The 25,398-nt window shown below is 43.6% G+C and overlaps 1 protein-coding gene across 2 annotated transcripts in view; it reads left to right on the top strand.

Annotated features, from left to right (window-relative positions):
- Positions 1 to 25,398, top strand: part of b4galnt4 (beta-1,4-N-acetyl-galactosaminyltransferase 4) — a 603,648-nt gene that overhangs the window by 172,369 nt on the left and 405,881 nt on the right. For both annotated transcript variants that reach the window (XM_033039185.1, XM_033039186.1), the window contains exon 2: positions 11,461 to 11,576. In XM_033039185.1, coding sequence (XP_032895076.1) covers positions 11,461 to 11,576 — 116 coding nt within the window. The remainder of the gene's footprint in view (positions 1 to 11,460; positions 11,577 to 25,398) is intronic.

Genomic DNA, 25,398 nt, shown 5'->3' with positions numbered 1-25,398 from the left:
AGGCCGCGAGGACGGGTTGAAAGTGCAGCCAGGAGAAAAGCTGCATCTCCGACCAGGTAGGGACCCTGAAAATTAGTTTCCCCCTTTCCCCCCCCCCCTCCCCCACACATAAAAAAGCTAGAACTCCTCAAAAACAAAACACTAAACTAACTAAAAATAAGAAAAAATATGAAAAAACAGACAGCTGCAGGCTAGGCAGCCATACCCCCTACAGGTCAGGCAGCACTTCTAGAGAACATGGATAGGCAACATTTCAGATTGGGACAAAATGTAGTTGCTCTTATAAAATAAAAATGCTTTTTCTCATGGTTTTAATAATTGGAATTTTATCTTATTTTTTCAGTCAGGCTCACTTAAATGAATAATTATTATATTTTTTTATAAGGGAATTATATTTCCATGTGCAGATTGCCTTTCCTACTTTTCCAACGATAGCCATTCCTACTGCATTAATAGCTATTATCTCAATATAAGACTTTCAGCAATTTAACACTGATCCATCTACAATTTTCGATTTATTGTGAATATTGCAAAGTCTCACCAAAGCCAGTCCATTTTTTTGCTAATTAATGTGCCGAGCTCTTCCTTTGAATCCTGTGTTTTATCCAAGTTTGAAAAACACCCGGTAACTTAATCAGAGATGGATCAGTGTCTTTTTCACCTCATCAAGTGTTTTTGACAGCCGGTGTTAGAAGCACTCTTAGGTAAGAATGAAAACAGCGGCATCAGGTGTCAGCACTCAAGCTTTGTGATGTGTATAATTTATTCATGTTTAAGTGGCGCTAAAATTCCTTGACAACAAACCATGGGGGTTGCATAGGGTGACACCAAAATTGGGAACTGAATAGGTAATTCCTCTGTCCATCACCACAGTAAGCCACTGGGGGTCGATTTGATCAATAGGGTGCTGGCGGTTGTAGTTCAGTGAGATTTCTTTCAGTGTACTGTGAATAAAGGCATGGAAGGGAACGGGTAACCAGCAATAACTTTCACCTTTAATGTATTAAGGAATTCTCCACAGGAGCAGAGCATGCTTTACCAAGCCTGTCTTGGCATTCTGCAAAAGGGTCTAAAGAAGGGTCCAGAAACGTCACCGCACCATGTCTCCCAGTGAAGCTGCTTGACCCATCGAGTTATTCCAGCACTTTGTGTTCTGGTGTTCAGTACTGCTGTTGATTTTACACCAGCCTATCCTGTTTGAGTGTCCAAAAATCCTTTGCTGGACACAGAATGCTGGAGTAACTCAGCGGGCCAGCAGGCAGCATCTCTGGATGGGAGGAATGGGTGATGTTTCAGGTCGAGTCCCTTCCACATACTCGACTCAAAACGTCATCCATTCCTTCTCTCCAGAGATGCTGCCTGTCCCACTAAGTTCAGCATTTTGTGTAAATCAGTATCTGCAGTTCCTTCCTATACATAAATCCTTTGAAGTCTTTCTGGTAGTGACTGAGCCTCTGCGGCTCTCTAAGGTGGAGAATTTCTTAGAAGGCATCCTTGTGACCGAAGGGAATGCTTCATCATGGCAAATGAGTGACCCTTAATCTGAAAACTATAATGCTGTTTAATTCCCCTTGAAGAGAACATCTACCCTGTCAAAACAACTCAATATTGCATGTCTGCAGAAAGGCCCCAACCTGAAATGTCCCCTATCCATGTTCTCCAGAGATGCTGCCTAACCCACTGAGTTACTCCAGCATCTTTTCAAACTGGCATAACTTTCAATGAGATAACCTCACAGAGCTTTTTCAAAAGTTAACCACTTTGTCACGGGAATTTATCCTGTGAATCTCTGAGGCAATTAAATCCGTCCTTGCGAGAGAAGAGGAAAACTGAACATATTGCTTCAATGGCATATTCTTAACCAAAGCCTTATGTGTGCAGCAAGACTTGATGCCTTTACAATAAAGGCGGATGCAGCATTTGCTTCCATAATTGTTTGTTGTACCTCATCTGTTGTTGTGTGTCGTAAATCCTGAGGTAAATCCTTCTATTTGTAAACCTCATGGCCAATTCTTTGGCAGGCACATTGTTGTCAACTGCCGCTCCAATAGTTTTAACTTAATTCACTGGAAAGGAAATCTCATAGGATTGGTGAAATGCCAACATTATACCCTGAGCTATCTTATTCTTCTGACTTAAATGAGAAAAAAAAAATCCAGCAGTAACAAAAAGCACACTTGCAACTGGTAATGTCTGGTTTCCTAATAGGACGCATCGAGTTAAAATAGTAAGATTAAATGAGAACTTACCAGTTTGAAGTTTGATCTGTATTTTATGAGGAGTTACGATGAGGGATTACGTGAAGAACCCGCTCAGTGCGCAGGCGCGGCATACTTCCAAGCAGCGGTGTGGAATCACAGATAGACACAGTTATTTTGAAGTAAACATAGTAAAGATAAGGAGACGTCAATTTATTAGTTTGATCCATATAATGAGGGTGGGAGCGGAGGGCACGTAATCCCTCATCGTAACTCCTCATAAAATACAGATCAAACTTCAAACTGGTAAGTTCTCATTTAATCTTACTATTTTACTTCGGAGTCACGTGAGTGACTACGTGAAGATTTCAAAGCTCTGTGATTTCAAACCGTGTAACAGTTTCATTTCACTCACTGCCGAAGTTCTTGAGGGAGGAAGTGTTATCGTAATGAACCAATGAGTCTATTTGTAGAAAAACACAATGGTATTTTTTAAACAATAACAACAAAGAATTAAGTTGCTCCCCTGGGCTTAAATTAAATATTTGCAGTTCGTAAATCTTTACTGCAAATAAACCAGGTTTTGCCAACGGCTTATTATAAAATTTCTGAACGGTCTTTTCCCTTCCCACCATCCTGCTGTAGCCAGGATGTGGTGTATAGGCATGTCCATTCTTTAGCCGTCGACATGGATGCTGCCCTGGTGGAATAAAATTTGTACATGTTAGTGTTTATCCCAGCAGTTTCTAGCACCTGCTTGAGCCATCTTGCAATGGTTTGGCTCGTACCCCACCATAAGGTTTTTGTGACTGACCCACAAGGCTTTTCATCTCCCTCGAATATTCTGGTTGTGTCTATGTAGGATAGTAGGTAGGTCATGGCACATAACCGTGGTTCTGGTGGGTAAGCCACGACTGGATTAGGTGTTCCTGGTCTGCTCTGTTTGACCAGTCGCTGGATAACGACAGATCTGGTCTGGAGCTGTGATCATGTTGTCCAGTCGCAATAGGTGTAGTGACTGGACCCTCTGAGCGGATACAAGTGCCATCAACCTAAGCGTCTTTAGTGTAGCTTGCTCGAGGCCGGGGGATCTGGCTGGTGGCCATTCCCTGAGATATGTCAGGACCACACTGATATCCCAAATATGGGTATACCTGGGCTTAGGGCTTGATATTGTAAATGCCCTTCATCAGTTTTACCACCAGTGGATGGGATCCCATCGCCTGTTGTCCTGCCGCTGGTTTGAGATAAGCAGAAAGAGCACTCTGCGCTGTGTTGATGGCACTGTAGCTGATCCCTACATCGTGGTGTAGATGGCCAGGAACTCCAGTATGTTGGTGGCTGTAGCTGTTGCGTATGTTGTCCATGTTTCCTGGCAGTACTTCTCCCTTTTTTGATGCTGGTTAAATACTGCCTCTTGGTGGATGTTCGAAGGGATGCCGACATGGTGGTGATGGTTTGTTTGGACAATCCCAGTTCCAGGTAAGGTCTGTTCAAACTTGCAACCCAGGCGTTTAATTTTCTCATGGCATGGGTGTTTAGCTTACCTGGTAGGTGAGTAGCTGATAGCCAAATATGTCTTTCGACATACCATTGCCAAATCATGTTGACCAATTTGTCGCATGATAATGATTTTATGCCACCCATATGGTTAATATAAGCCATCACCGTAGTATTTATCAATTTGTAACCGAACATGCAAGTGCTGCATATTAGATACATATGCTTTTAAACCATAAAAGGCGCCCAACATCTCTAGATAGTTAATGCCCAGTGTAAGTAGTAATGATGACTCTAGTTTAGTCCATCTACCACTTGTGCTGGATATGGAGTTAGTCGCTCCCCAGCCTTGAGCACTGGCATCTGTTTGAATAACTAAAGTAGGGTTAGTGATAAAGATAGGGCTGAAACTATGCCAAACATTTTCTGCCCACCACTGTAGCTCTGATATTGCTTCAGTGGGTAAGTTCATGACACGATCATAGTGACCTGTATGACCATGCTTCTTTAAACAAGTGTAATCTCCCCCCTGTTAATAAAGCACCCTTATTCTCTATATGCTGGTAGGGACCAGACCCACCTACCTCCATGGTTATTGGCGATTCTGTTTCTTCATTTTCCTGAAGTTTTTGTTCTGACGTGCTGGCGATGTTGGGGGGAGGCGCATTTTCCAGAGGGTCCGCTGCAGGCCCTGATCTGAAAGATCTTTGGGGATAATGTGCGGACCCCAAGCGTTCACCAGTCCCATATTGCGGACGTCGACTGGTGGATGCCGTGGGGTGCTGCCACTTGGGTATCGGAGGTCTTGGTTAGCTCGTTCCGGGGCCTGCCCTCATTAGGCCGAAGGTTTTTGATGCTTCCTGCATCTCCTTCAGTTTTTATTAAAATCTTTCCCAAATAGCAGCGCGTCCGTCTCCGCAGCTGGGGCTTTACACAAGCCAGCAAATTTGGGATTGAGGGCAGGTCTTATGTTTCCCTCCGGAGATTGTTGATCTCAAATTGTGTGGTACACATTAATGCCAGCACATCCTGCTGGCAGGTATCCATCTCCGTGGTCTCCACGGAACGAGCAAAGGCTGTGATGGCTGACGTCAGGAGCCTTAGGATCCGCTGTAGCTTGAGTTCTTGGGTCTGGATGTGTGACCCACATGCCCCCAGATTTGGCTGTTGACACTTTTTACTTTGAGGGCCTCACCGTTTTCTGGTGCTGTGTTGTTTCAGCACCTCAGCGAGCACCTTTTCCAGTAATGGTTGATGCTGGCCGCCATTCTTGGTTCCAGCGGTGCTCCAGCCCGTGGGGTTGCTACAAGCGGTCCATCACACCCAACAGCTCTTCATGTTCCTGCACCCCTGGCATACTCCCGAATTCGTCCGCCTGCCCCTGTTCCAGACCAGCCCAGCCCTGGTCACCAATGCTAGCCTCCAGTAATGAGGGAGCAGAGGGCAGTGCATGAGGCACTGTGGAGGGGGTGTCTGACCTCCCTCCGCGAGAGCGCTCTTTCTGCGCATCTCGCTGGAGCTGCTCCAATTGCTGTTGGATGCAGCTCAGGCGGCTGTCTCTCCTCCATTTAGGTGGAGACATGGCCCCGTCCGACGAATCGGACGCCACCGGCCGGATGCCTGTTCGGATGGCTAGACATCCAGCCCGCAGTTCAGGCACTAGCGGGACTGGGCTCGGCGCGGTGATGGGGATAGCGGGGCGACCGGTAATTGTTCCTACCGCCTGTTGCTGCCCCCCTGCAATGGAACGCTCCTCCGCTGGAGTCGAGCGGGGGACAGGTTCTTCTGGAGCTTTTGCCTTGTAGATGCGAGAGCGCCCCTCAAGCAGCGCGTCTCGCAGGCACCTGCTCCATGAGCCACTCCAGCGGCTCAGGCGGCTCTCTCTCCCCCCGTGCGGGTGGAGAGACGTCCCGTCCGACATCGGGAACACCTGCCGGATGCCTCTCGAGTGGCTATGCGTCCAGCCCGCTGCTTCAGGTACTAGCGGGCTGGCCTTGGCACGGTGTCGGGGAATTACGGAACACCGGGTAACGCTCCAACCGCCTGTTGCTGCCCCCCTCCCTAACGGGAAAACGGGGGACAGTTTTGTTCCAGAGCCTTTTTCTCTGCCTGTAAAAAACACAAGCAGAAAAAGGCTCACCTGTAAAAGAAAACCCGACCTCAGGGTACTCACCTGACGGTCCGGTTCATCCTGTAACGGGAAAGCCTAACTCCCGTGGCAGCCGCTGTTGCACTGCTGGCGTATTGCCGCGCCTGCGCACTGAGCGGGTTCTTCACGTAGTCACTCACGTGACTCCGAAGTAAAATTTGCACCGTAAAGAATGAAATATGAACATAATTGCATGATAACTGGGCAATGTTTCCCCATACTCCAAAGCAAAATTTGTAAACAACATGGTTTGTCACAGCCATTTTATCAAAGAGATTTTCACTGCATGTAATATACTGTATTTTATAGAATAATGAATTACATGACAGAAATATACCTCTGTTTTGATCATTTCTGATTTAACCATATTAGCCAAGACTGGGGAATCATATGGATAAGAACAATGTAAAATACCGTACCAGAAGTGTAGACAATAAATATGCAGTGTGATACTGTTAATCCTGGCTAAATTGGACCAGTCAGGACTTCAAAATGGGGTTAAGTGTCAGGACTTGCTGGGAGATTTGGTCAAATTGGGATTGCTCTCTGCAGAGCTGGGACAGGCTGCGGGAGGTGCCAGAGTCTGGAACCTACATACAATTCATATGCAAAGGATAGGAAGCCTTGCAAGCCTTGTCAATCTGATACAAAATGCATAGAATGGATTGGGTGGTTGCAAACTGGACATACATTTTGTAAATAGCTTGTAAATAATATTGCAGAATCTGACTCTGCTGGATGTTTATTGGATGGGGTGTTAAGCCTTGTCTGAGAGTTCTGTTAATCAGGGTGAATGTTTCAATAGTTGACTTCATCTCGAAGTCCGTTGTGAATACAATGTATTGAGCTGTTGTATCATTGGGTTGGGGAAATATCTGTTATGTATGGGGTTATTCGATATCTGTAATTGGGTAATTGAAAGACAACCCCCGTGTGGTTCGGCCCTCAGGTTCGCAGGGCATATAAAAGGCTGTGATCACGAGGGTCAGGGTCGATCTTCTGGAGGAACTTCTGGAGTGTCTCTGTCTGTGCGAGGCCTAGAGGGCTTGAACAGGTAGACACGGGGATCGAACCCGCGGTGGGGGATAGGTACAGTGTCTGATCTGAGACGCGCTTTTGGAAAAATAAAATTTAGTTAATTCAAGTGCTTGATTCGGTGTTTTTACTGAAACTAGACTGGGGGGAAGCTCAGAAACGAGCAATTATCAATACTATTGTTTCGACAAAAAGATTGTCTGCTCTATCATTCTGTCAGGTCATCTAGACCTGCTCATGCTTATTATTAAAAAATAATATCTCTGTAGAACTCTTGGAAAGTGTTGAAAACGAGTTTCAAGTAAGGGAATAAATATCCAGGTCGAATTGGCCCCAAGGTTTGTCAGCGGTTTGTTTTACAGAAACATATTCAGTGATTTTGGTACTCAGAACTTGTCTCTTAAATCTGATGTTGAATAAGTTGAATTTCTGACAATGTGAGTTGAATTAGAATCATTAGAATGAGTAGGCTTTGTTTTTCTATCCTCTTCAGAATATCCTGAAATATAATTTAGTTTGCCTGGATATCAAAATAATGTGGGGTCTTGCCTCTAAATCTTCTTTTCTTATAATGCTGAGGCTTTAAAACCCAAGTGTGTCATCAACTGCGCACTTGCCATTTTCTTTTCTGCCTTTTTATGCTTTCATTATTGGTTGTTGAAGCTGCTTCTTGATTTTGCAAAGGTAATAACTCCCCTTACCTGAAACTACTTTCCAACACGTTCTAAAAACAGAGGTCTCCAGAAATCCTATTCTTCACCATTTGGTTGAAGCAATCTTTTTATTTATTAAAACCTGTCAAAAATACATATGCTGCATTAGTGCATCAATCTGCTGTATTATTTGATCCATTGGTGAGTTTAGAACTGGGTTGCACTTCAAAATGTGCACATGGTCTCAGCTGTACCACTATGGAAGGCTTTAATACACCAGCACTAGCAAGCAAGTCAGTTGGGGCTTCGCTTGTGATTTGTTTAGACCTTTTGAGTGAATGGGGATGTCACTTACAACAGCAGTATTTATTACCCATCCATGATTTTCTTTGAGCTAAATGACTTGCTTGAGGGCTGTTAAAAGACAATTACATTGCTGCAGGTTTCGTTGAATAAGTATGATGGATTCTCTTCCCAAGAGGGAATTAATTCTATCTTTTATCACAGTAGTCACCATTGCTAACATTATCTTTTTATTCTAAATCAATATAACTGATCTAATTTTGATTTCCCATGCCACAGTAGGATTTGATTTTAGGCTGGTGTCTTTAAATGATTGGTTCAGGCCATTCAATAATAAGATAACAACTTGGCTACTATACGTTCCCATTACAAAATTGCAAGTTTTCAATCGGTTTATCACCATAATTTAGATGTGGAAATAAAGGAACTGCAATTTACTGGTTTACACAAAGGGACACAAAATGCTGGAGTAACTCAACGGGTTAGGCAGAATCTCTGAAGTACATGACTGGGTAACATTTCAGGTTGAGGCTCTTCTTCAGACTCGAAGTCTGAAGAATTGTCCCAACACAAAACATCAACTTACATGGTCTCCAGATATGCTGCCTGACCCGCTGACCATAATTTAGATCTCGGGAAAATAGCATAGCAGTTTCCGAAGCAAATCAATAACGGCAGCAACTTACATTTTTTTATTGGCACCTGTTACAAAATGTCCCTAAACACTTAACAAGAGCAAGATTTATTAAAAAACATTCATGGCAGGATATGAGAAATTTAAATAAGGTGAACAATGGCCTCACTGTGACTGGGCTGAAGAGAAATTCAGCTGAAGTTCCTGCCTCCTGTTTAGAATATGGTGACTTCCCGAAGAAATATATAATCAAATAATCATAAATCCAACAACAGCCCGTGGTGTTGCAGTTTATAATTAGGTGGGTGGGGGTGTTGTCTTAGGAAGGACAGGATATCTCCATTTGGGTATGGTATGAAAGAGGAGGAACTATGAAGTGTAAAGGGAGCTGATACAAAGCTGATTTCCCACTTCAACATTCACAGGCATTTGAGAATGGATTTCTATTCAAACTAGACAGCTCGGGGTGTATTTTAGAAAGATTTAAATCAGCTCGTTCATGCAAGCACATTTGTGCTTCACGATTTTTTATATTAGTACTGGCATTGGTTTGTTATTGTCATGTGTACTGAGATACGGTGAAACTGTACTGGCTGTTTCTTTTTTGCACTTAGTGAAATATCATTATTTTACACTGAACTGAAATATCACACTATTCATGAGTACAGAACTAAGTGCAAAAAAGAACCAGAGTACAGAATGTAGTGCTACATTTAAGGGGCTGTCCCACTTGGGCGACCTAACCCGTGAGTTCTGGCGAGTTTGCCCTTGACTCATACTCGCAGCATGGTCGACACAAGGTTGTAGGAGGTCTTTGTAACTCTCCTTCATGCTCGAGAGTGGTCTCCGCGTACTCGAGGCCTCAGCTAGGTCGCGGCGTATTTTTCAATATGTTAAAAAATGTCCTCGAGTAAAAAAAGGTTGCCATGGAAAAAATCGATACTTTTTTTACTTGTAGGTTTAGTCGTAGTAGGTCGGCATGTTAGTCGTAGATAATCGAGGGTAATCGAAGGTAGTCGTAGATCGTCTTTATCATAGTCGAAGGGAGGTCAAAGGGAGATCGAAGGAGGTCGTCTTCACTCTCCACTATTCGGTATCCAATTTTCCCGAAGTTAGTCATAGCTAGTCGTAGCTAGTCATAGCTAGTCGAAGCTGGTCTTCAACATAGTCGAAGGAGGTCTTCTACATAGTCGCAGTACTGAACACCAGAACACAATTTTTTCAAAGTCTTCTAAACTCGCCAATTAGGTCTCCCAAGTGGGACAGCCCCTTTACAGAGAAAGTGTCGTTTATAAAGTGCAAGTGCCACAACTAGGTAGATTGGGAGATTATGAATATGACCTTAGTGGACATAGGTTTAAGATGAGAGGGGAAATGTTTAGTGGGAACCTGAATGGACACCTTGTTCACACAGAGAATGGTGGGTATATTGATTGTGCTCGAGGAAGTAGTGAGGCAGGTACAATAACAACGGTTATAAAGACATTTTGGACAGAGGGTATTAGCCACAGGGAGAGGTTGGACAGACTTGGATTGTTTTCTTTGGAATGCCGGAGTTTGCGGGGAGTACTGATAGAAGTATATAACATTATGAAAGGCGTAGATAGGGTAGACAGTCAGCACCTTTTTCCCAGGATGGAAATATTAAATTTTATTGGCACAGCTTTAAGGTGAAACATGTAAGATTATTAAGGGTTTGGACAAGCTAGACGCAGGAAACATGTTCCCGATTTTGGGGGAGTCCAGAACCAGGGGCCACAGTTTCAAAATGGGTAAGCCATTGAGAACAGAGATGAGGAAAAACATTTTCACACAGAGGGTTGTGAATCTGTAGAATTCTCTGCCTCAGAAGGCAGTGGAGGCCAATTCTCTGTATGCTTTCAAGAGAGAGTTGGATAGAGCTCTTAAAGATAGTGGAGTCAGGGGATATGAGGAAAAGGCAGGAAAAGGGTGCTGGGTATGGATGATCAGCCATGATTACAGTGAATGGTTCGAAGGGCCGAATGGCCTACTCCTGCACCTATTGTCTATTGTCTATTGTGAGAGGGACAAAGTGTAAAGGAGATGTGGGAAGCAAGTTCTTTATACAGAGTGGTGAGTGCCTGTAACGTGCTTCCAGGGGTGGTGGTTGAGGTTGATAGGGTAGTAGCATTTAAGTGACTTTTGGATAGGCATATGGATATGCAGGAAATGGATAGGTATGGATTGTGTGCAGGCAGATAAGACATGGCCATGGCACTATGTTCAGCGCAGACACTGGGCTGACAGGACTTGTTCCTGTGCTGTACTGTTCTATGCTCTATGTAAGAGAGGGAGGAATGTTTAAAGAAGAAGTTCCAGAACTTATGACCATAGCAGCTAAACAAACTACGGTCCCCATTAGTGTCACAATTGGAATCGAGGATGCACAAGAGAACAGAAATAGAGGAGCACTAAGTCCTTGAGGCTTGAGGGTAAAGGGCTGGAAGTGATTGCAGATATTGTGCAGGGCTGGTCATAGGGGAACTTGGAAATAAGAATGAAATAAGGAAGTCAAAAATATATGAAATTGGAAAGATGCTGGATACATTTAATGATATACCAATTTTTTTTTTACACAAAGGAAAAATCTTATGACTTGACAAATTGGAATTGCCTTTCTGGATGTGCAGACATTGGGGCATATTGAGATAGACAGAATTTCACCCAGGGTGGTCTGCACTTGGAATATTCACCTGAAATGTACTATAATATTTTTTTTAATTCAGCGACCTGGTGAATGGAATGAGTGATGCATAAACTGACTAGTCAATGGTCTGAATAACAATTTAAATGGTCACTTAGCTTGTCGCATTCGAGGTAAAGTTAGGGAGAAATTCATTTTTCCGTGTGCTTATTGCAGCGGTTTAGGAATTGACCATGTTGCAGTATGAAATTCAGTTGACCCCTTATTTTGTACTGGTATCCTTGTTCAGCCGCTAATTCTCTACATTGCTGGTTCCCTTGCAGATGCAGAGAAGCTGAATGAAGCCACTGACACTGGCAGGAGAGCTGGCTCTATCCACGCTGCTTCCAACAAAAGGAAGATTGACGAATCCAGTGACAGTCAGGAAGATGAACAGACGGTAAATGACTTCTCACCAGTTTCCTTGAGAAAGATATATCAAGCCTGGACTGTAATGATATTAGCTGTGTGCCTTTAGTTGGCAAAATAATTACTCCATCCAAGGCATGGCAAGGTAAATATCCTCCCCCTCCACAGTTTAGTAGGCAGGAAGCTGAGAAAGACATGTTTCTAGAGCGGAAAACTCATTCACGTCAATGATACTAGTAGAATGTGCTGTAATGAAGGTCATTACAGGTCAAGGTGTTCCTTCCCCCTTGGGTTCCAATTAATGCAGTAACCAGGAAGGTACCGCTGAGGGATTATTGGGGAGAGGAAGAATGAAGCCACAGTGGTCTGTTGGCCAAGAGCAGCAACTACTTCTAAAATTAATCACTTCATCAAATTAAGCACTGGAGAAAATTTCAATTCCATTCTTCCATGTAGAGCGCTGTGTGAAATGTCTGAGAGTTGCTTTGAAGTACCATCCAGTTTGACATCTTTTGTTCTTTTTCTTATTAATGATGTTGCCTATCAGAAAACCAACACAGTCATTGAAGACTCACTCACAGTGCAGGGAAAGACACAAATTGCTGGAGTCTTTAGTAAACCAGCACCCGCAGTTCCTTGTTTCTACATCTCACAGAACAAGACATCAGCAAAGATGAGGTGATAAGATGAAGCAAGTCAGGAAATATTGATTCCACCCTCTGGAGACAGTCATATCGAAAGAAAATTGAGAGAAGGAATTAAATAGATGGGATCTCTTGGGTGCGAATGAGTCAGAGTTGGACTATACATGAAGATGTATTATAGTGTAAGAAAGAGGGTGAGTTCATGAGGCTTTGTGGAATCCTTGTCAATATCGAAGCAATAGTTACGGGAAAAATCAGCAGTTGAGTTAATGGCAGAATGTTGCATTTGGTCAGGAATGACAAAATCAAATAAATTCAACTTTTGCAAGGAACATTATCAAATTCAAAGTCACAAATTTATCTTTGATGAAATTAATGGATTATACTGTAGTATGGAAATTAATGGATTATACTGTATATAGTAAATAACTCCAGATTCCACAAAATAAAATTCACGTTATGCTTGGTCTCATCTCCACCACGTCAAACAGGTTTGGTGAACCCTTTGGATGTAGGGCGGCACGGTGGTGCAACGGTAAAGTTGCTGCCTTACAGCGCCAGCGACCCGGGTACAATCCTGACTACAGGTGCTGTCTGTACGGAGTTTGTACGTTCTCCCTATGACCGTGTGGGTTTTCACTGGGTGCTCCCGTTTCCTCTCACACTACAAAGTAGAACAGGTTTGAGGGTGAACTAGCTTCTATAAATTGTCCCTGGTGTGCAGGATAGTGCTAGTGGGTAGTCGCTGGGGTGCAGACTCGGTGGAACGAAGGGATTCTTTCCATATTGGATCTCTAAAGCATAAATCTAAAGGCAGCGAGACCAAATGCAGACAGGGTGCATTTACAGTGTATCTACACTTTGTCCACAATAGCCATCTGAGCTCATAGTTGTATGCCAATTCAATGCCCCTTCACATTCCCACACTGACCTGCCCATCCTCGGCCTTCTCCCCGCCAAGGTATGGCCCAACGAAACTAGAGGACCAGCTCCTCATGTTCCGCCTCGATAGTCAACAACCCAACACAATCAGCTTGAATATTCCATTTTCACTTAGGCTCTGACGTGTTTCTTCCATCACCCACACCCCCCCCCCTCCTTTTTCTTTCCTTCTTATTCTCCTAGGTTCTTGCCTATTTTTTGTCTCCTTAGCCATACCCCGCTGCACCACCATCTATTTTCACCCACCTCCCCTTCCAGTTTCCATCCACCTGCTTCACAAACATTTCACCCCTAGGCTTCACCCACCCATCTGATCCTGCACCCACCCATCTGCCCTCCACCCCTGGCCTAATGCCTCCCAACATCACCTTCCTTACTTATCAGATACCCAACATGGCAGCCTTAGTGTTCCTGCTTATCACCCTCCCCATCTGTCCCCACTTTCATCCTCCCCTCCCTACACATGGCTTAATCTGCCTTGTTTTTAATCCCCTTTTTGACTTCTGTCTGCCTTCATCCATCTTCTTGCTGCCTCTGCCTCCCAATTCCACTCCTCCTCCCTCCCCTCCCTATCACCACATGCCTCTCATCCTTCACCATTCCTTGGTCCACCCATGACCTAATCACTTCTGTCTCGCCACTCCCTCTCTCCTATTTATACGGACCGTCTTCACTTTCCACTCTCAGTCCTGATGCAGGGTTTGTTTAGACTTTCAGGCCCTTTGGCCCAGCGAGTCCGTGCGGACCAGCGATCACTCCTGACACGAGCACCATCCTACACTCTAGAGACAATTTACAATTTCCAGAAGCCAATTAACCTACAAACCTGTACAGCTTTTGAATGCGGGAGAAAACCGAAGCACTTGGAGAAAACCTACACGGTCACAGGGAGAACATACAAACTCCGTACAGCACCTGTAGTCTGGATCGAACCCAGGTCTCTGGCAACAACTGTAAGGCAACAACTCTACTGGTGCACCACCATGCCACCCTGCTGTAGGACCCAAAATGATCACCATTCTTCTCTACCCACAAATGCTGCTCAACCCGCTGGGTTCCTCCAGCAGATTATCTGTTGTTCCACATTCTAGCATCTGCGGTCTCTTGTTTTTCTAGTTCCCGCCTCAAAAGCCCTTGGTTTTTATTTCTTTTGAGTTTTGATCCTACAACCCCCGCTCCAGTAACCTCACCCAATGTACATGTACACCACTTTCTATTTTACCACAAAAACGGAGCAATCCAAGCCGGCTAACATCTACACTGTTCTCGCTACTCGCCTTGTCAGGTGGAAACGCTGTTCATTTTACATTTGTTTTCGGTAATCATGCAGTTATAACTATCTATTTTAGATGGCATCTCTGTTCCTATTGAAAGGTGGGAGATGTACAACAAGACAATTTCTGGAATTGTTCAGCTGATCATACTGTATCGAGCTATCACGGGCGGACACGGTGGCATAGCAGTGGAGTTGCTGCCTTACAGCACTTGCAGCACCGGAAACCCAGGTTCAATCCCGACTAACGGTGCTGTCTGTACAGAGTTTGTACGTTCTCTCCGTGACCGCGTGGGTTTTCTCCCAGATCTTCGGTTTCCTCCCACACTTCAAAGCAGTACAGGTTTGTAGGTTAATTGGTTTGGTGTATGTGTGAATTGTTCCTGATGTCAAAGCGCGGGGATCGCTGGTCGGTGCAGACTCGGTGGGCTGAAGGGCCTGTTTCTGCGCTGTATCTCTAAACTAAACTAAATGTTAACAGACTTAACACCAACACAATGGTCCAAGCCCATAGCCCAGGGCCTCAGCACAGATGAAGAGAGTTAGTAGTGAGATGAAACAGACCAGGATAAAGATGGAGAAAGGAGACAATCGGCAAAATGCAGAATCTACCGGGCAAATGGTTAATGATGATAAATGAATGATAAACGCACAGGCATAATAATCTCTAAACTATTGATCCTTTGATATTATTGCGCTTTCTGAGCAAAACCCAAGTACAAACTTGACCATGTTTATTGCTGCACTGAAAGAAATATCCTTTTAGGTGAAGGTTCAGGTTTATTTCAGCTTTTCTGTTTCAATTTTAAATGTCTCGTATCTGCGGCCTCAGATTTTTGCTGACATAAATGTATAATTTCTTGTAAGTGTAATTACGGAAGCAGCCTCAGAAATTCTGACCAAGTGACAGACATAATTTTTGATGGTACAGAGGGGTTCCCCTCATTTATCTCATGAAGCTCATGCTGTTCACTAAAGCTAAATCAAAGCCCTCGGACCTCCCTCCTATCACCACTTTGCAGGGCTCTGTGGTTGAATCTGTGTCTCAATATAAATATCTGGGAATTATAATTGACGATTCTCTCTCTTTTAAACCTCATATCCAGCAACTTGTGAAAAAACTAAAGATAAAATTAGGTTTTTACTTTAGAAACAAATCTTGTTTTTCTTTTGAAGCCAAAAAAAGACTTGTTGCTGCAACGTTTATGTCTGTGTTGGACTATGGTGATGTTTTATATATGAATGCATCTTCAAAATGCCTACAGTCTTTGGACACGGTCTACCACGGAGCACTGAGATTTGTTACTAATTTTAAAACCCTCACGCACCACTGCACTTTGTATGCTCAAGTTGGATGGTTTGCCCTGTCCACCCGCAGACTCCATCATTGGCATATCCTTATTTATAAGACTATCCTCGGTGTTCTTCCTTCATACCTGCAGAAGTATGTAATTCGAAAAAGCACAGGAACTTATCAGCTCCGCTCTGAGGACTTGTTCTTACTAACTGTACCTAAAGTCCGTACTGAACTGGGGAAAAGGGCATTTAGTTATGCTGCTCCCTTCGCATGGAACCAGCTGCAGAATGAACTGAAACTTAAGGAGCTGGTTTCTATAAACAGATTTAAATCCCTTCTTAATGATGTTGAAGCGGGCTCTTCTGTCTGTACATGCTTTGTTTGATGATGTTCTGACTGTGACTCTATTTATATGTTCTCTGTTGTTTTTTAAATTATTGTCTGTAACTGTGGAACTGTGCTGCTGCCTGTCTTGGCCAGGACTCTCTTGTAAAAGAGATTTTTAATCTCAATGAGACTTCTCCTGGTTAAATAAAGGTTAAATAAAATAAAATAAATAAAATCTTCCCCTCTGTCATCGGGCTTCTGAACGGCCCTTGCATAAGCTGGGATACTATCCGATTCACCTCTACCTCATTGTGGACATTAGACTTTGTCTATGGAACTGGTGGGATACAATGCTGAGAACTATATTCTGCACTCTGTATCTTCCCTTCGGCTCTAGCTATTGCACGAGTTTGACTTGAGTGTGTTTGATGTGACTGGCAGAATTACTTCCACAAGTTGTTATTTTGGGATTGTATGTGCGAACAGGAACAGGAAGTAAAGAAAAGCAAGGTATTATGAGCTGGTGCTTGTGTGTTTGGAAGTTTGGATCACATAATGTTTGCACTGCAGGGTATTCATCTTGTTCATTTTAAGATGTTCTTTTTAAAAGAAATAACTTATATTCACACAGTGATCTGCACAATCTCAAATTAACTAAAGTAGTCTCTAACCAATGAACTAATGTTAAAATGCCAAAGAAAAACAAAAAAAGCTGGAGTAACTCAGCGAGTCAGACAGCATCTCTAGAGAAAAGGAATAGGTGACGTTTCGAGTCGAGGCCCTTGTTCAAACTGAGAGTCAGGGGAAAGGGAATCGAGAGATATAGAAGGTACATCGAACAATTGAATGAAAGGTACGCAAAAAGCAACGATGATCAAGGAAATGTGGTGTCCACAATGGTCTATTGTTGGCTGTGGGGTGATAACGAGTTATGCAGACAGTGAAACTCAACAGGACGACTGTGAAACTAGTAGGATGGCTAGGGTGGGGGAGGGACGGAGAGGGGGGGATGCAAGGTTAAAATACCGTTGCCTTTAATGTGTGAAATGAGGTGGAACGCAAGTTTAAAAAATTCGACATGACCAGAACATATTCTGACACACACCACTGGACACTTCCATTGATAAAGTAAACAAACCGTTTCATCAATGTGCTGTAGCGAGTGGAAAAAGACCCATCTTTTAATTAGCAGCGTTAGTACGATGATTTTTCTAAGCCTTAATGATTTTCCTCTTTTTCTTCTGTCCCTGTTCCTGCGGGCAGTCTAATGAGGGTGTCCTTATTTACATATAGGGCTCCCGCACTCCAACACTGACAGGGTATTTGCTCAAAGCAAAGCTGCAGTGGCAGATAATCAATCAGCCGTAGTTCACACCGTAATCCGAGAAATTGTTGCTGGCGTTCACTGTCACCGTGAGACTAATTCCCACAGAGGGGATTCCGCCACACTTATGGATGTTGGATCTAAGCTGAGGAACTGAGTTAGTGTTCTGAATACATGTGTAATGCAACCTGAAATGCCAAGGTGATGAGATGAAATATTCTAACGGCACTGATACATTTAAAAAAAAAAGTCATTGTTGGTTTTATTTGTGCAAAAATATATTTTAGAGAAGGTGGGAGATATTCAGGAATGGAATAAATTTTGCTTACAAACAAATCTGAGAAAATTCAGTCTCAATGCAGCACAGGTCAGCTGTACATTGGAGCTGCCATTGCCACAGCATCAAAATCGGCCTCATGGTGACATTCCTGACAATAGCTTCCTCACAGCCTCTCTGAGCGAAGCTGACGAGTAGCTGAAGTAGGCTAATGACTCTGTTGCAGCTTTGTGGGACTGATATTCATTCAGGCCAGCAGAGGTGACCTTTATCCTTTCATTATGCGATGGATGGAGCTTATTTCTCGAAGGTGAAAGCTAAACGAACGCCTTTGCTGCTATCCATGGAGTTAATCTGCCACCCAATGCCACTCTGAACTGTTTTGTTGATGGATATTGAAACTATTTTAGGAGCAATTTTAAACTATCCTGACAGGTAGGGAACTGGTGGACACAAAATGTTGGAGTAACTCAGCAGGTCAGACAGCATCACTGGAGTAAAAGATGGGTGATGTTTCGGGTCAGGACCCTTCTTCATATTCTGGAGACTTTTTCTCTGAGATGCTGCCTGACCCGCTGAGTTACTCCAGCACTTTGTGTCTATCTGTGGTATAAACCAGCATCTGCAGTTCCTTCTGGCACGTGATATGTTTGGATGCAAATTTCAGATGCGGTCCATTTTTATTTTTCATCCATTTCATTTGGACGCCTGTGAGGTGGAAATAGGTTTAAATGACCTACTTTGTTCCTGTTAATGTCTGGTTTGGTTAATTATCTCCTTGCTGTGGTGTGTCAAATCTTTGATTTGTTCAGTATCTTTGCTACTGCTAATCACTGAAGAAAGTTCGTAGAAGTTACGTTGAACTAGGAAACAATGAGTGCATTTCCTTTTTAAGCAGTCTCCATTCAAGAGACAGCCATGATACTCCTTGCATTGAAATAAACACCCTTCAGCCCATCATGTTCATTAACCTGTCATTGTTTATCCTTCCTTTCAGACTTACCTGTCGTAATCTCTACCTGCCCATCAGGTCCTCCACTTACTGGTCTGGTGGTTTGGTTCCCACCCCTCGGCCACTCCATTTTAAACCCTCCCGAGTAGCTCTAGAAAACCTCCCCTGCAGGAATATTAGTTCCTCTCCAGTTCAGGTACAATCTGTTCCCTGTTGTATAAGTCCCACCTGCCCTGAAGTAAAGCCCAAGGATCCATCTATCAGAAGCCCTCCCTCATGCACCAGCTCCTTAGCCTCGTATCTATCTGTACTATCGTTCTATTTCTCGCCTCACTAGCAGGTGGCATGGTTGGTAATCATGAGATGACAGCCCTGGAGGTCCTGTTATTTAATCTACGACCAAACTCACTAAATTCCCTTTGCAGGACCACACTTCCATTCCCACCTACACTATAGGTGCCAATGTGGATCACGAGCACTGGGTATTCACCCTCCCCTCGCAGAATGTTCTGTGCCCATTCAGAGTTGTCCTTCACCCTGGCACCACACACCATCCTGGAGTCTTGCCCGTGGCCACAGAGACATCTGTCTATATCCCTGACTACAGAGTTCCCTATCACTGTTGCTTACTCAGGCAGCCCAATCCTGCTGTTCAACAGAGCCAGATGTGGTACTACTGCCCTGGATGCTGCTATTTGCCATTGAGAGGCCATCATTCCCAACAGTATCCAAAATGTTAACCTAATTTGAATGGGGGATAGTTGCAGGAGACTCCTGCACCGCCTGCCTGACTCTCCTGGCGATCACCCATCTATTGATTCATTTTCGTCATCGGGTGGCGCCGCGCATGGCAGCCTCGCCAGCAGTTTGTCCGTCCTTTCACCCTTTTTGTTATTTTTATTCTGTCTAAAAGTATGTTTTTGGAGGTTTCTTAGTATTTTTTATGTGGGAGGTGCGGAGGGGAAGAGGGGAAACCCTTTTAGCAGTCATTTCCTGGTCGAGGATGCGTCTCTTCTCCGAGTCGCATCTTCGCCCCCCCCCTCGCGGCCTACCAACTGGATTAGCGCGGCCTTTCCTGCCGGAGACCGGCCAGAACTTCAGCAGCGGCACAGCACTGAATTACCATCGCGGAGCGGGACGATGCCTTACCGGAGATCTCTGTGTTGGATCTCCGCAGTGTTGGGCCTGCTGATTATCACCGTGGAGCCGTGGTTAGCTGAATTTCTAGCTGCGGCCTGCGCTGACTCTAACATCAGGGAAGTCTGGGACCCCTTGTCGGGGGTCGCCAATGTCGGGGGTCCGCCCAGCTCGGCCTGTGGACTTCGGGAGCCGCAGTCTCTGGTAGGAAGCGGCCGATTCGGAAGCTCCAAACCGGTGAGAGTGTTCTTCCTTTCCGACGTCGGAGTTCCGATCATCCCGGTGAGAGGGCCTGAACATCGGGCTGTCCGTAGCGGCGACTGCGGAGGGCTCAAAGGCTCCGACCATGGGTGAGAAGGCAGGATGACTGAACTTTATTGCCTTCCATCACAGTGGGAAACGTTGATTGCGCTGTGGGGGATGTTCATGTTGAACTCTATCGTATATTGTGTTCTTTTTTATTCGTATGGCTGTATGGTAACTCAAATCTCACTGTACCAATTGCTGCATGTGACAATAAATGGAACTTGAACTTGAACTTGAACTTCTATCTAGCTAAACGTCGGTGCAGTAATCTCCCTGAAACCTGGCCATCCTTGCTCGCCTTGATTTGTTCTTTTCATTCTTTTGCTCTTTGTATCTCCTCATACTTCCAGTTTCCCTCTCCCTTGACTCCCAGTGTGAAGAAGGGTCTCGACCCGAGGCGTCGCCTATACCTGTTCCCCAAAGATGCTGCCTGACCCGCTGAGTTACTCCATCATTTTGTGTTTATCTTCCTTGAACATACTGTGTATGACCCTCTCTGTCGCCTGTATGCTCCTCAGTGCGTCCAAATGCTGCCTCAAACAATCCATGTGGTCTGAGAGGATCTACAACTGGGCAAGTTTCCTGCAGATATTGATATCCTCCGTTCTGCAAATAAAACATTTGGGGCGGCACGGTGACGCAGTGTTAGAGTTGCGTCACAGCGCTTGCAGCGCTGGAGACACGGGTCCATTCCCGACTATGATGCTGTCTGTACGGAGTTTGTACGTTCTACCTGTGACTGCGTGGGTTTTCTCTGAGATCTTTGGTTTCGTCCCACACTCCAAAGATGTACAGGTGTGTAGGTTAATTGGCTTGGTGTATGTGTAAATTGTCCCTAGTGTGTGTAGGATAGTGTTAATGTGCGGGGATTGCTGGTCAGTGGGTCGAAGGGCCTGTTTCCACGCTGTATCTCTAAACTAAACTAATTCAGTCAGACAGTTGGCTTCAGGAAGGTATATTTAGAAGCATAGATTTGCATCAGGACTAATTGGATCAAATTGGGTAGGACTCGTCACTCGTCAGTGGACTTGAAGAACTAAATTGTGTTGACCTTGTTTAATGCCATGTCATAACTTGTTCCTGTTCCAGACGTTGGTCATAGTTAATCCAGGATCTAGAGTGTAGCTTCCGTTGTTTGCTTTGATCTCACTGCATGAATTCTATGTACCTTTGTCCGTGGACATATTGTGATTCTGGTTGATAGTTTATATTGTGTACCAGCTTTGTAGTCATGACACTGACTAAACCCGCTGTCTATAAAAAGAGCTAAAAGCCTCACCACGAATGTAGGTTAAGTGCTCTTCCTTGCAAATAAACCATTATCCCATTTTGAAGTACATCCACTGTGCATTAAAGCATTTGAGAAGACACCATGGCTTGAATGCAGACATTTATCTGAACTGAAATAATGTAAATCTGCCATGTAATATTACATTACTTGTAACTGAAAATGAGATGATGTTGGGAGGAATAAACAAGAAGATTTACTGATTCTGTTTCTGAACTCATAGATAAATAATATTACTAATATTACATCAGCAATCATTCAGTCACCAACAGTGGTAAAATGCTTTTATTTGCTTTAGTCCCACAAGGATAGAACAAAAATATGCAACCCTCTCACAATCATATAAACCAGGTCCATGGCCATCTAAGTTTCTGAGCACATTGGTCTTGGACTTCTTGATTGCCCAAGGAGCAAGAAGCTGCTCAACATCTTTTCCAAGGCATATAGCTTACCTACAACATTCTTTTAATGACACCACTTTCCTAAAAGCACGGTACATAGACCAGATAGTCATGGACTTATAAAGCATAGGCTCTTCAATCTAATTCATTCATGCCAACCAAGATTTCTATCTGGCCAGTCCTATTTGCTTGCATTTGGCCAATATATCCTTCTTAATCCTATATGTTCTGTGTATGGTGTGGAACATGACATTAAATATAATGCTAGTAAGAGTGCTGTTATGATCTGTAGAACCAAAGAAGATAAATGTCTACCATTTCCTGATTTTAAATTGTCTGACAATAATCTTAGTGTCTGTAATAAGGTAAAATATCTAGGGCATATTATTACAGAACAAATGACAGATGATGAGGATATTTATAGGCAACGACACATGCTGTATGAACAGGCGAATATTCTCTTGCGTAAATTTGGTGCGTGTGCAGATGTGGTGAAGATGTCGCTATTTAGAGCATACTGCACACCACTCTACACTGCGCACCTGTGGTCGAACTATGGAAAGACAAGTATGCAGAGACTAAAGGTGGCATATAACGATGCCATGAGAAAACTGCTAAGGCAACCTAGATGGTGTAGTGTCAGTAATATGTTTGCAGCTGCAGGAGTCAGTACTTTAGAAGCTATCCTAAGACATCACATGTATAAATTCATTTGCAGGATAAATGACTCTAAAAATGTGCTTATTGTGGCCTTGTCAAACATAAGGGTTAGCACTACACGCTACGAATCCCAGCTGTGGAGACACTGGTATCGTTGTCTCGTTGTAGGACATTGATCATTCTTTTAATCTGGATTTTTAACTTATGTATTGTGTTTTAAAAAAATATATAAATTATGATGTTTTTATAAGTGATATACTAAGATTTTAAATATATTTTATGATATTTAATATGCAATGCATTTTTTTAATGTAATGTTGCCCCTTGTCTGGACCTTGAGTTCGTAATAAAGTTTATTATTATTATTATTATTATTAATCTTTTCTATCCATGTACCTGTCCAAATATATTTTAAAGATTGCAATTGTATCCACCATTACAGCTTCCTCTGGCAGCTTGTTCCATGTACCCACCATCCTCAGTGTGGGAACATTTCTTTCTCCGGTCTCTTTTAAATCTTTCCCCTCTAACCTTAAATCTGTGCACTCTAGTTTTAGACTTCTCCATCCTGGGAAAAAGACTATGACATATTCCCTTCAGGTGTTTATCCCATTTTGAAGATTACGATTGGTTTTGCAATTAAAATTGTGTTAGAACGTTCCAGAGGAGAACTCATTGCGCAAAGTTTACCTCCATCACTTGGGTTGCCGCCAGTCTTAAGAAGTGATTGAACAGTCCCTTGTAACCTTCCAATGTTTCAAGTTAGCTCAGCATGAAATGTGGTGAAAACATGGGATCTTCTGATCTGTTTTGCTCAGTTATTCACTTCCATCGTCAGCCGTGGATTGGAAACAGTCCTTTTCATGAGTATTTCTTACTCATCCTCCTGAGAACTTAAGTGATGTTTTTTCAAAGGCACTTTATTGGCAGCAGCAACTAGTTTCATGGCAAAGTCAATACAGGAAGAAGTGTTGCCAAAATCACACTTCAGTATGACATTTATCTTGCCTTCATAAGAAAAGTATTGCTGAAGTAAGACGACCAACTACGCAGGATTAACCTGGCATCAAGAGGTTGAGTGATTCATTTCCAGGACACCTGCATGAGCAATTCAGAAGGAAAATGTGTTGATGTATCATTTTTTTCTTTCACTTTCTTTGAATATTTTTGGAATAAGACCATAAGACATAGGAACAAAATAAGGCAATTCAGCCCATTGAGTCTACTCCATCATTCAATACTGGCAATAGACAATATTCAATAGACAATAGACAATAGGTGCAGGAGTAGGCCATTCGGCCCTTCGAGCCAGCATCGCCATTCAATGTGATCATGGCTGATCATTCACAATCAGTAACCCGTTCCCGCCTTCCCTCTATATTCCTTAACCCTGCTATCCTTACGAGCTCTATCTAATTCTCTCTTGAAAGCATCCAGAGAACCATCCTCCACCTCTAAGTTTTTCACAACATTCTGTGTGAATTTTTTTTTCCTCATCTCCGTCCCAAATGGCTTACCGCTTATTCTTAAACTATGGACCCTGGTTCTGGACTCCCCCAACATCGGGAATATGTTTCCTGCCTCTAGCGTGTCCAATCCCTTAATAATCTTATATGTTTCAATAAGAAACCCTCTCATCCTTCTAAATTCCAGTATACAAGCCCAGTCGCTCCATTCTTTCAACATATGACAATCCCACCATCCCGGGAATTAACCTCGTGAACCTATTCTGCACTCCCTCAAAAGCAAGAATGTCCTTCCTCAAATTTGGAGACCAAAACTGCACACAATACTCCAGGTGTGGTCTCACTAGGGCCCTGTACTATTGTAGAAGGTCCTCTTTGCTTCCGTACTCAACTCCTCTTGTTATGAAGGCCAACAGGTTCTTAACTTTATTCACTGCCTGCTGTACCTGCATGCTTACATTCAGTGATTGATGAACAAGGACACTCAGATCACGTTGTACTTCCCCTTTTCCTAACATGACACCATTCAGATAATAATGTGCCTTCCTGTTCTTGCCACGAAAGTGGATAACCTCACATTTATCCACATTAAACTGCAACTGCCATGCATCTGCCCACTCACCCAACCTGTTCAAGCCATCCTGCATCCTCATAGCATCCTCTTCGCATTTCACACTGCCATATAGCTTCGTGTCATTTGCTAATGTTACTTTTAATCCCTTCATCCAAATCATTAATATATATTGTAATAGCTGCGGTCCCAGCACCGAGCCTTGCGGTACCCCATTAATCACTGCCTGCCATTCTGAAAGGGACCGGTTAATTCCTACCCTTTGTTTCCTGTCTGCCAACCAATTTTCTATCCATGTCAGCACCCTACCACTAATATCATGTGCTCTAATTTTGCCCACGAATCTCCTATGTGGGACCTTATCAAATGTTTTCTGAAAGTCCAGGTACACTACATCCACTGGCTCTCCCTTGCCCATTATCCTGGTTACATCCTCAAAAACTTCCAGAAGATTAGTCACGCATGATTTCCCTTTCGTAAATCCATGCTGACTCGGACCGATCCTGCTACCGCTATCAAAATGCGCTGCTATTTCATCTTTTATTATTGACTCCAGCATCTTCCCCACCACCGATGTCAGGCTAACTGGTCTATAATTCCCTGTTTTCTCTCTGCCACCCTTCTTAAAGAGTGGGATACCATTAGCTGCTCTCCAATCCACAGGAACTGATCCTGAATCTATAGAACATTGGAAAATGATCACCAATGCAGCCATGATTTCTAGAGCTACTTCCTTAAGTACGATGGGAAGCAGACCATCAGGCCCTGGGAATTTATCAGCCTTCAGTCCCAACAGTCTACCCAACACCATATCCTGCCTAATGTGGATTTCCTTCAGTTCCTCTGTCACCCCAGATCCTCTGGCCATTAGTACATCTGGGAGATTGTTTGTGTCCTCCTTGTGATCTATTTATTCCTCAACCCCATTCTCCTGCCTTCCTCCCCATAACCTTTGATAACCTTATTAATCAAGAACCTATCAATCTCT

This window comes from Amblyraja radiata, chromosome 20 (genome assembly GCF_010909765.2).
Source record: "Amblyraja radiata isolate CabotCenter1 chromosome 20, sAmbRad1.1.pri, whole genome shotgun sequence".
NCBI classification, from domain to species: Eukaryota; Metazoa; Chordata; class Chondrichthyes; order Rajiformes; family Rajidae; genus Amblyraja; species Amblyraja radiata.
This window is presented reverse-complemented; position numbering and strand designations above follow the sequence as displayed.